Source organism: Pituophis catenifer, unplaced genomic scaffold, assembly GCF_029215685.1.
Source record: "Pituophis catenifer annectens isolate HBS135680 unplaced genomic scaffold, rPitCat1.0.hap2 SCAF_4, whole genome shotgun sequence".
Lineage (NCBI taxonomy): Eukaryota > Metazoa > Chordata > Lepidosauria > Squamata > Colubridae > Pituophis > Pituophis catenifer.
In genome coordinates, this window is record NW_027256884.1 from 123,439,594 (window position 1) to 123,451,669 (window position 12,076).

Below are 12,076 nucleotides of genomic sequence, written 5' to 3' on the forward strand. Positions count from 1 at the left end.
AGGTGGCCAAAGGATTTGAGTTTCATCTTCAGGATCTGGCCTTCTAAAGAGCAGTCAGGGTTGATCTCCTCTAGGACTGACCGGTTTGATCGCCTTGCAGTCCAAGGGAATCGCAGGAGTCTTCTCCAGCACCAGAGTTCAAAGGCCTCAATTCTTTGGCGCTCAGCCTTTCTTATGGTCCAACTTTCACAGCCATCTATTGCAACTGGGAAAACCGTAGCCTTGACTATACACACTTTTGTTGGCAGGGTGATATCTCTACTTTTTAGTATGCTGTCTAGATTTGCCATAGCTTTCCTCTCCAGGAGCAAGCGTCTTTTAATTTCTTGGCTGCAGTCCCCATCTGCAGTGATCTTGGAGGCTAGGAAAATAAAATCTGTCACTACCTCCATTTCTTCCCCATCTATTTGCCAGGACATGGTGCTTAACATAAAGCTAATCGTTGCTAACAAACTGAAACTTCAAAGCTTTCTGTCAATAGAAACGAGGTGAGGGCAGTCATGCATCAGCTTGGTATGAATAAATTAATTTAATAAGTTACAATTATCTCAGAAAATGGAAACTTGCCCATACTGAGCAAAGCACTTAGACTTATATACTGCTTCATACTGCTTTTACAGCACTCTCTAAGTGGCTTAGAGTCAGCATATTGCCCCCAACAATCTGGGTCCTCATTTTACCCACTTCGGAAGGATGGAAAGCTGAGACAGCCTTGAGCCGGTGAGATTTGAACTGCCGAACTGCAGCTAGCAGTCAGCTGAAGTAGCCTGCAGTACTGCAACTCTAACCACTGCGCCACCTCGGCTCTCGACAAATGAAGAAAAGTGGACTAAAATATGAGAAATCTAAAATTCTGCCAGAAATATTAATTTCATAGCTGTTAATTATCTTACCTATTCATGTTCATTGTTCAATGTACTAGTTTCATCCTCTCCTTAAATCAGTTTGGCGTATGTCTCATTAATGAGGATAAATTATTAAAAATATTCAGATATGCAAGATTAAGCCTAAAACCACTACATTTTTGCTGCTCTTGAATCATTCAGGTGAGATGGCAGTGTAGAAATTAGATGGATGGATAGCCAGGCAAAACTCTTTTATTGTTTGGTTCTGCTGAAAAAAGTACATAAATTTTTGAGCAACACAGTACTGCAGATGCAAAAGTTAGAAGACATCGCACTATAGGATTCAAATTATAGTCTTCCATCAGCAAACCATTGATCAGTTTTTAAAAAGATGCTTATGTGTTTATCTTTATTCACGATTGCCTATTCCATACATAAAGATAGGGCTGTCCTAAATGATTGTGACAGCTTGGCTTTTAAATCTTGCCTTCTGATATTCTGTTTTAAAGAGAGGGGTAGACTGAAGCAAGAATTCTCTCCTGCTGCCATTGGTGAAACCTTCCAATGAATCTCGACTTCACATATGAATTTGAGTTCTATGCTCAAGAATGACCATGCGAGCATGTCAAGAAAGAAACCGCAAGGTTTCACTGATCCCAAGCCAACATTGAAGGCAGCTGAATTTAACGTTCAGAATTCAGAAATATGTTCTTCGCAGTCCATCCACACTAAAATCTTAGGTGGCAATGAGCACAACACATGGCAGGACGGAAGGCTGGTTTGAAAATGAGGCTGGAACAAATTTTTCCCCAAGTCTTATAAAAAAGCGGGACAGTATCTAGTCTTCTGCTGTTGATCTCCTCCTCCCACCACCGCAAAAGCACCCATGCTGGCTGGGGAATTCTGGGAATTGAAGTCTAAAGTCTTAAAAGTTGCCAAGGTTGGACACCCTCTGCTCTATAGTTTTTAAGATGCTGGGCCAGACTTATGGACAACCAACTAGAACCTGCTTCACTTTTGAAGGGGCAGACTGACCGTTGTGCAAGGGTCAGTTTCCCTATTCCTCTCATCAAGAGGCATTTTGATGCCCTCTCCCCACAGAATGTGCCCACTGCTTTTTAGAGGTGGCTCTCAATTGCCCTCCGAAAAAATGAATCCATGGCCACTACACATCAAGCTTCTGCATTATATAAATAAGTCTTGGAGAAATCTTGATCAACAGGTTGATGAGTCGTCAACAGCAACTTTCTACAATCTTGAAAGAGGAAAGAATTCATGGGGCAGTCCTCATATCGTCAGCCAGTCCTTCAGAGCAGACAGTTAAGATAGATGTCCTGTTGGCCCATGCTCCATTGTCACCTGTTTATGCTAAAAAAGTACCCAGATAGAATTAATCAGGAATATATAAAGGTAAAGGTTCCCCTCGCATATATGTGCTAGTTGTTCCCGACTCTAGGGGGCGGTGCTCATCTCCGTTTCAAAGCTGAAGAGCCAGTGCTGTCCAAAGACTTCTCCGTGGTCATGTGGCCGACATGGCTAAACTACAAAGGCACGTGGAAAGCTGTTACCTTCCCACCAAAGGTGGCCCTATTTTTCTACTAGCATTTTTTACGTGCTTTCTAACTGCTAGGTTGGCAGAAGCTGGGAAAAGTAACGGGTGCTCATCCTGTTATGCGGCACTAGGGATTCAAACCGCTGAACTGCCGACCTTTTGATCGACAAACTCAGCATCTTAGCCACTGAGCCACCACATCCCTCAGGAATATACAGTCAAAAGGATACATGTTTGTCATGGCTACTGATGAAACTATTTGTTTTGAACATGAAAACCAAAGTAATCAAGTCAACTATTGTAAGCAGAATTAACTGAACAGGACAATGATTAACAGTAACAGAGTTGGAAGGGACCTTGGAAGTCATCTGGTCCAACCCCCTGCTCACGCAGGAGACCTCTACTAGGGATTCGAACTGCCGAACTGCTGACCTTTCTGATCGACAAGCTCAGTGTCTTAGCCACTGAGCCACCTCAGGACATTTAGAAGTCATACAAGCTGTTATACAAAGCATAAACAAACATGTTCCATAACAACTTCAGTCTGAAAAAAAAAACCAAATCAAAAGGTTTATTCTTGTTAATATTATTGACCATGTTTTCTGTACACATCATAGGTTTCCTGGTTTATAGTTTTTTAACTTGAAAACAGGAGATGCTGCAATGACTACTCTTTAGGGTTTAATTTTAAAGCAAAGTCCCAGAAGTATTACAAAAGCTGGAATGGGGTGGGGTTCCTCACTTCATCTCAAATTTAGGCATTCATCCGGATGTTCTTCAGCAAACTCGGGATATTGCATCTTTTAAGCTCTGTCTGCTTGTTCGAGTGGACTCCCAAGAAACTGACTCGGGATTATGTTTTCCAAAAAGAAGGGTTCTGAGTTAGTCTTCTTTGGAAATTCTCGTACCTGAAAGAAAGGGGAGAAAGAGAAAATGTGGATAAATTAAAATTTTATAATAAAGCTATTTTGTATGTTTAATTTTTAAGTTGATCAAACAATTCTGACAATGATTAACCAGATTAACACTCTGTAATTATGATTATTCTGGTTTAGTGCAGGAATGAGGAAACACCTACTGCTTAAGAAGTACTATATCTTACCATTTCAGAACTACATTTGCAGGAATAAAAGCTTCTGATGGGTTGGGTGTCATTTGGGCCTGAGTAACAGCAAAGGATGACGCGAAGTTATAAAAATTGTCTAACATCTTTTGAGTGAACTGAAAAAAAAATAATAAAAACGTGTTAACCATTTCCACCTTTGTAGTCGTCTCTACTGCAATTCTTAGAACAGATTGAGCTATTTTTTTTAATGTACAGTATTTGAACATTGCCATAAGGACTTCTCAGGGTTAATAGCAACAACAAAACAAAACACCTTTCAATAATAAAGACAATAATACACTGTAAAAAACCAACGATAACAGGTAACACCATCCCTATTATTCCCCAAATGCTGTTCAAAATATCTTCTGCTCTGTTCTGTTCCATTCCGTTCTGTTCCTTTCCTTTCCATTCTATTTTCCACTCTACACTGTATTCTATTTGGTTCCGTTCTGTTCTGTTCCGTTCCGTTCCGTTCCGTTCCATTCCATTCTATTCCATTTTCTGTTCTATTTTCTGTTCTGTTGTTCCGTTCCGTTCCATTCCATTTTCTATTCTACATTCTATTGTTCTGTTCTCTTGTATTCTGTTCTGCTCTGCTCTACCAAGGTTCTGGTACTGCTCTACCAGTTTTCTTGCTCTACCAAGGTTCTGGTACTGCTCTACCAGTTTTCTAGAAAACACCATTTACTGAGGCAAAAAACCCCACCTATATTTGCAATTACCTCTGTGAATGAATTGACTGATGATACAGCAGCACTTGCTATAGGAGTCTGTTGAGCCAAGAGTTCCAGCAGCTCCACAGAAATCCCAATCTGGGCCACAGATGGCATTTGGGGGATAGTCATGGCTCCAAACGGATGCTGACTGCCTTTACCTAAAAGGAACACACCACAGCTACCCTAATGCATTGGTCTGCTTCTCAACGCAACGCAATTACAGTTACTGTAATGGTATGAAACAAAGAACAATTAATGAAACATTAAAATACAGCTAGTTCTCGACTTACAGCAGTTCTTATAAAATAGCTACTGTATCAGAAACAAAATAAACCCCACTGCTAGGAAGCGCAGCTAAGCAATCCCCATGAAGATGAATATTTTAAAAAGGGGGGGGGAGCAATCCATTATTTATATTTGTTTTCATCAAATAGAAAAGTGCAAATAGGGGGACTTCGGCAATCTGCGAAAGTATAGAGATTGCCCATCTGTGCCCTGTAAGTGTACACACTTATACACACTTGTATTCCCTTCTCTTACCAGATTTTAGACCAGAAATTTTAAAAATGGCACTTGGTTTTTCATTCGTGACAAATCCAAGGAGCTGCCACACGGCCACACCATTCTCGTCAGGATAGCAGAAGTAGACCGATCCGCCCATACCCTCTGGAAAGGGCACGGTCCCCAGCATGAAGACCACCACATGATTGATTTTCTCGTAGTCGGGTAAGTTAAACACAAATTTGTCCTCTGCTACTTGCTGTGCCACTGTTTGAACCTATAAAAAAAATTATTTAGAAAATGTATGTGGCCGCCTAACTCATGATAACTTCAAATAGTTTACAGAAATAAAACCCCAATACAATACCCCATAAACCCCCCATCCTCTGACGACAACAATCAATCAGCCACTTGATAGGTTCCATATCACCCTGGGCCCCTTGGCAAAACCATGTCTTCAGGGCCTTTTAAAAGAGTGTCAAGATGGGCCCCAACTTATTTCCACAGGTATGATGTTCCATAGGGAGTCAGCCACCAGAGAAGATTCTTCTTTTTGGTCCCATTAGATGGACCCAGGAGTGAAATTCATTTACCTTCCCTACCAGTTCGCAAATGTGCACGTGTTGCGTTGTCTGCCCATACACAAAGCCTCCTGCGCATGCGCAGAGGCTGAAAATCATCGCAAAAAAATGGATGTCATGATGTCCGTGTGGGTGGGTGGAGCCTTCCGCAGCCACCGCTACCAATTCACCCGAGCCGGATAGAACCGGCTGAATTTCACCCCTGGATGTACCTCCCTAAGACAGGAGACCTGCAACTTCCTTCCTGCTCCTGTGGGTCAGGTAGATGTAATTGGGAAATGATGGTCCTCCAAATAACCTGGTCTCAGGCCATGTAGGGCTTTAAAGATGACAACCAGCACCTTGAATTGGACCTGGAAGCAAACTGGCAGCCAATGCGACTCTCTCAGGAGAGGTGACACATGTGCAAATCTATACCTGCACAAAACGATGACATATTTTGAATCAATTGAAGCTTCCGGATATTTTTCAAGGGAAGCTCCACATAGAGCATTAAACGGGAACTCGCTTTTCCCCAGTTTTGCTCATCAAAACGTTCAATAATCATAGCTCTTTACATCTCAAGGTTATTAATCCATTCCATTTGAATAGTCCAGACAGTTTCCACGCAACAAGAGTCACTTTACTTAGCTTAAAAAAGTAAAGAACCGGCTTTTCCCCTGAGCAAATGTTTAGGCTAATTGGTTCACGTCGCAATACATCACTTTATGCGCTTTGGTTCCTCCCTGCTCTAGCCTTCTGCTCAATGAAATCCATATGTAGCACACTTCTCAATTAGCAGGTTCAGCATGATCTCTGACATGCTTAAGCCACCTGATCAATCAGTCCGACTCATGAAAAAAGCGATTTCCACTGAAAATGCAATGCATCCAAATGAATGAGGAAAGCGCCACTGTAAATACCCTGTTTCCCCCAAAATAAGACATCCCCTGATAATAAGCCCAATCGGGCTTTTGAGTGCATGGCAATAAGGCCAAGCGCTAATTTCAGGGTTCAAAAAAATATAAGACAGGGTCTTATTTTCAGGGAAACACAGTAATGGCCACATCTGCAATAACCACAAGTTGTTAATTCGCTCTTCAGACACGTTTTTTTAATACCAAAATTAGTTAAAGTAGAATGCAAGCATTGGGTTCAATTTCGCAGCTTGAAAAAGTTAGGTTTTGCATGAAAGATTGCAAGCCCAACATCCAATTGCAAATATCGGGCTGCAACCTTTCGTGCAAAACCTCCGATCTGCAATATAAATTGTGCAATTAGTGGTGGTGAAGGATGTCACTTTTTGAATTCATCCCTGAAGGATATATATATACCCTTATTGTTGTCTATTTCTGAGGGGAAAACTTATACGTACATCGGACATGAGGCTCCTATTTCAAGAATATATATATATATATATATATACATATACATATACATATACATATATATATATATATATATATATATATATATATATATATATATATATATATATATATATATATATATATATATATATACATTCTTGAAATAGGAGCCTCATGTCCGATGTACGTATAAGTTTCCCCCTCAGAAATAGGCAACAATAAGGGACTCCGTCTCTTGAGCTGCGTTTTTTTTTAAAAATCACAGTTAAGGAAGGCATAAGGCCTGTTGGAAACTTCCATAAATGAAATTTTAAGTTTGTAAATTCCTGTCATGAGTTGCACATCACTTCAGACCCTTCCTCGTCTACCCCCACTCAGGCACCATTTGATACACTGGGACTACAGCTCCCACCAACCCACAACAGAAACGGCTGCCCAAGGGGTGATGGGAGTTGTAGTTTCAAGACATCGGGTCCCCTCGAGCCGCAAACCGCAGGAGGCGGTGCTTAAGAGTCGCCCCGCCATCGCTCACCATAGAAACCCCAAAGGGCCAGCCGGCCCTCTCGTTTCCATGGTCACCACTTCTTCTCCTTCTCTCTCCCCCTCCCCTACGTTGCCATGGAGATCCAGGCCGAGGAGCCCGCCCACTCCATCCTCCGAGGCCACAGGCGGGAGCCACTCACCAGCCTCCCCGCGACCAAGCAACCAAACATGGCGGCGGCGGCGCCAGCACCCCGGCTTGGTCCTCCGAGGTGGCCTTTCTAGACGCCTACAAGCCCCCCGGACGAGCCCGATGGCCCTCGTGACACCACTCCCACCCCAAGGAAGTACATCCGGGGCAGGCGGAAGGAGAAAATTATTAAAAACATAGGTGGAAGCACACGGTAAAAAAAAGGACTTCATCTCCCAGCATGCAGAGCAGCAGAAAATTTGGTCCGTTTCTATCGGAATCTCCGCAGTGGAGGCCGAAGAGTCTATTGGGAAATGTAGGCTAGAGGCTGTGAAAGGGGCGGAGGATATGTATGAGCATGAAGATAACGAAATGAAGTTCCTTTATAAAACTGTATTTTGCTTTTATGCTTCGACTTGGGAGGTGTAGTTCCTTCCTTCCTTCCTTCCTGGAAAAGAAACTTACGGAATGCAGCTTTATTATCTCCCTGCAAATAAGAGACTTCATTATCTCTTTCTACTGTGGAGGGAATGGGCAAGCTTTCCGATTTCACAGAATTCTTTAGGTGCACAAAAGGCATCAAAACTGGAAGTCTCCGCATTTACCATTTTTTTCCTGTCCCGATAATATTTCTGCCTCAGTGAAAGCAGGCTGTCAAAAAGCAGGCCTACTGATCCTTTTTTTTTTTTTTTTTTGGTCATTTGTTCATTTTCCTGAAGCAAAATGAAAAGATAGGTCTTGCATAAAAAGAGCATGACCTCTATGGTAGTCCTCTACTTACAATCATTCCTTTAGTGACCATTTCAAGTTACAATGGCACTGAAAAAAATGACTTTATCATGGGTTTTCACTTACTGCCATGGTAGCATCCCCATAGACACATGACTAAGATTCAGGCTCTTGGCAACTGACATGTATTTATGACAGTAACACTGCCCTGGGGTCATATCATAGAATAGAATTAGAATTAGAATTAGAATTAGAATTAAATTAGAGTATAGTAGAGTAGAATTGAATTGAATTGAATTCTTTATTGGCCAAGTATGATTGGACACACAAGAAATTTGCCTTTGGTGCATATGCTCTCAGTGTACATAAAAAGACAAGATACAGTCATCACAATTTGTAACCTTCCAACAAGCAAAGTCAATGGGGGAAGCCAAATTGCCTTAATGACTGCATGATTTACTTAACAAGTGCAGTGATTTGCTTAACAACTGTGGTGAGAAAGTTCACAAAACGTGGCAAAACTCATTTAACAACTGTCTTCCTTAGCAATGGAAATTTCGGGCTCAATTGTGGTCGTTAAATCAAAGACTACATATTGATTTGAAACCAGAAATATTTTTGCTGGGCGTTTTACTGGATAAATACACTGCTCAAAAAAATAAAGGGAACACAAAAATAAGACATCCTAGATCTGAATGAATGAAATATTCTTAGTAAATACTTTGTTCATTACATAGTTGAATGTTCTGACAACAAAATCACACAAAAATTATCAATGGAAATCAAATTTATCAACCCATGGAGGTCTGGATGTGGAGTTACACTCAAAATTAAAGTGGAAAAAAACACTACAGGCTGATCCAACTTTGATGTAATGTCCTTAAAACAAGTCAAAATGAGGCTCAGTAGTGTGTGTGGCCTCCATGTGACTGTATGACCTCCCTACAATGCCTGGGCATGCTCCTGATGAGGTGGCGGATGGTCTCCTGAGGGATCTCCCACACCTGGACTAAAGCATCCCCGAACTCTTGGACAGTCTGTGGTGCAACGTGGCGTTGGTGGATGGAGCGAGACATGATGTCCCAGATGTGCTTCATTGGATTCAGGTCTGGGGAATGGGCGGGCCAGTCCATAGCATCAATGCCTTCGTCTTGCAGGAACTGCTGACACACTCCAGCCACATGAGGTCTAGCATTGTCGTGTATTAGGAGGAACCCAGGGCCAACCGCACCAGCATATGGTCTCACAAGGGGTCTGAGGATCTCATTTCGGTACCTAATGGCAGTCAGGCTACCTCTGGCGAGCACATGGAGGGCTGTGCGGCTCCCCAAAGAAATGCCACCCCACACCATTACTGACCCACTGCCAAACCGGTCATGCTGGAGGATGTTGCAGGCAGAATGTTCTCCACGGCGTCTCCAGACCCTGTCGTGTCTGTCACATGTGCTCAGTGTGAACCTGCTTTCCTCTGTGAAGAGCACAGGGCGCCAGTGGCGAAGTTGCCAATCTTGGTGTTCTCTGGCAAATGCCAAACGTCCTGCACGGTGTTGGGCTGTAAGCACAACCCCTACCTGTGGACATCGGGCCCTCATACCGGCCTCATGGAGTCTGTTTCTGACCATTTGAGCTGCCACATGCACATTTGTGGCCCGCTGGAGGTCATTTTGCAGGGCTCTGGCAGTGCTCCTCCTGTCCCTCCTTGCACAAAGGCGGAGGTAGCGGTCCTGATGCTGGATTGCTGCCCTCCTACAGCCTCCTCCACATCTCCCGATGTACTGGCCTGTCTCCTGGTAGCGCCTCCATGCTCTGGACACTATGCTAACAAACACAGCAAATCTTCTTGTCACAGCTCGCATTGATGTGCCATCCTGGATGAGCTGCACTACCTGAGCCATTTGTGTGGGTTGTAGACTCCGTCTCATGCTACCACTAGAGTGACAGCACCGCCAGCATTCAAAAGTGACCAAACCATCAGCCAGAAAGCATAGGAACTGAGAAGTGGTCTGTGGTCACCACCTGCAGAACCACTCCTTTATTGGGGATGTCTTGCTAACTGCCTATGCTTTCCACCTGTTGTCTATTCCATTTGCACAACAGCATGTGAAATTGTCAATCAGTGTTGCTACCTAAGTGGTCAGTTTGATTTCACAGAAGTGTGATTGACTTGGAGTTACAGTACATTGTGTTGTTTAAGTGTTCCCTTTATTTTGTTGAGCAGTGTATAATAAGGGGAATGCATATTTGATTTTACATTCATTCTGTCATTCATTCATTCTGTCATTTATTGGTTCGATTTATATGCCGCCCTTCTCCGAAGACTCAGGGCGGCTTACAATGCATTAAGCAATAGCCTTCATACTTTTGTATATACCTGCTTAGTAGGGCTTTCGCCCCCCCCAAGCGGTGTTCTTTTTATACAAAGTCAGCTTATTGCCCCCACAATTCGGATCCTCATTTTACCTACCTCGAAAGGATGGAAGGCTGAGTCAACCTTGAGCCTGGTGAGATTTGAACTTGCAGTAATTGCAGGCAGCTGGTGCTACTTAACAGCACTTTAGTCTGCTGCGCCACCAAGGCAAAGTATACGCCTTGTATACTTGTAACACCAAGTATTGACTGCAGCTAGAATTGTGTTTGCACAACAATGGAAAAGTAAAGAGATCCCAACAGATGAAAATGTGATTAAAAAAATACTAGAAAGTGAAGAAATGAACAGGCTAACACTTACAATTAAGGAAAAGGAAGAAACTGAATACTTTTTGACCTGGGATTTATTTTATCAATGGTTAGCTGATAAAAACAGGAGTTAGAAACAGGGAAATATAAGGAAAGAATCAATGATATAAGGGAGGTATGTTAAAATGGTTAAGTACGGTAATTATTATTATTATTGAATCAATACTAATGTAATGAACACTATTGTAAATATTCTGATTACTATCTCCTAAAACTATTTGTACCCAGACAACACATTTAATTGAAAATGGAATTTTTATGTTATAAAATAAAAAACTTGATGGGGGAAAAAAAGTCAAGGATTACTTGTACTTAAATATATTAGAAAAGGTTACCCTAAAACCTAAAAATTGTAGCCTTTTTCCATTTAGTTTCCAACTTAAACAAGATAAAGATAATATTTTAATGAATTAATGTTCTTATATATTTGGGCGAACCAATCAGCTAGTTTACAGTGCTTGTTCTGTTTTATGCATAGCCAAAAAAGTAAAGTAAAATTGATGTGAATGTAAGTGTTCAAAACAAGCAATTTTAAGATTAAAAATTATACATACTATTCCAATATTTATTTAATCACCAAATTACACACATTCACATTTTCTTCCTGGCAAGTAGTTTATTTTACATGTATCTGTAACATCTCTCTCTCAGCCCAATCAATCTTATAGGGTTGTTGCTGGGGGTGGGAAGGAGGGAGTTGGAGTAGTAAGTGCCATATATTGTATATATTACATTGAAGAAAATAAGAATATAAATATATAGAAAATAGAACTGTGCCTCTTATTTTGGGCATCTTCCCAAATATATTGAGAAGTTGATTCCATAGTGCAACTACTAACACAGTTACATCTTTTCTTTCAAGTTCATATGGAAGCTTCAAAACATTTTAAGTTGCTTTCATAAATACGTTGCTTTTCTGTAAAGTCCTTATCCCTGCTTCCTAATAATTTTTGACTGATGCACAACTTTCAGAAAAACTGGGGGGGTGGGGTGAAATAAAAGGAGGGGCTGCAGGAGAGGAATGAAATAAAACTGACCAATCAGTTTGTTTCTACATGCCAATTCACATTAAATTAAACCTGTACCCTTCATATTTTAAGTCATAAAGAGAAAAGGCCATGAGTGGAACCTTGCTTGAATTATGGTAAGTCTGATTTCAGTCACAATATCTGACTTTTCAAATAATACAATGCTTTCAAGCAGGTTTTCATTGTTAAAAATTAGCTACTTGAAAATAATGAAGCCCACATTTGAAGGAATTACAGGTGAAATTCGAAAAATTAGAATAT

General features: G+C 41.5%; 1 protein-coding gene across 1 annotated transcript; it reads right to left on the reverse strand.

Moving 5' to 3' along the window:
• Window positions 1–2,939: 2,939 nt before the first annotated feature.
• Window positions 2,940–7,462, reverse strand: HIKESHI (heat shock protein nuclear import factor hikeshi). Its single transcript, XM_070944033.1, has 5 exons — window positions 7,336–7,462; window positions 4,762–4,999; window positions 4,228–4,379; window positions 3,500–3,618; window positions 2,940–3,305 (listed from the first exon to the last, which is right to left on the reverse strand). The coding sequence occupies exons 1-5, from the start codon at window positions 7,363–7,365 to the stop codon at window positions 3,251–3,253; spliced, it is 594 nt and encodes a 197-aa protein (XP_070800134.1). The 5' UTR covers window positions 7,366–7,462; the 3' UTR covers window positions 2,940–3,250.
• Window positions 7,463–12,076: the final 4,614 nt, after the last annotated feature.

Bases quoted from the DNA above. Each gene is read 5' to 3' on its own strand.
- HIKESHI (XM_070944033.1), bottom strand. From the start codon at position 7,365: ATGTTTGGTTGCTTGGTCGCGGGGAGGCTG. The intron at 5,000-7,335 runs GTGAGTGGCTCC...TTTTTTTTATAG, and splicing joins GCTTGGTCGCGGGGAGGCTG to GTTCAAACAGTGGCACAGCA. The intron at 3,619-4,227 runs GTAATTGCAAAT...TTTTTTTTTCAG, and splicing joins CAGTCAATTCATTCACAGAG to TTCACTCAAAAGATGTTAGA.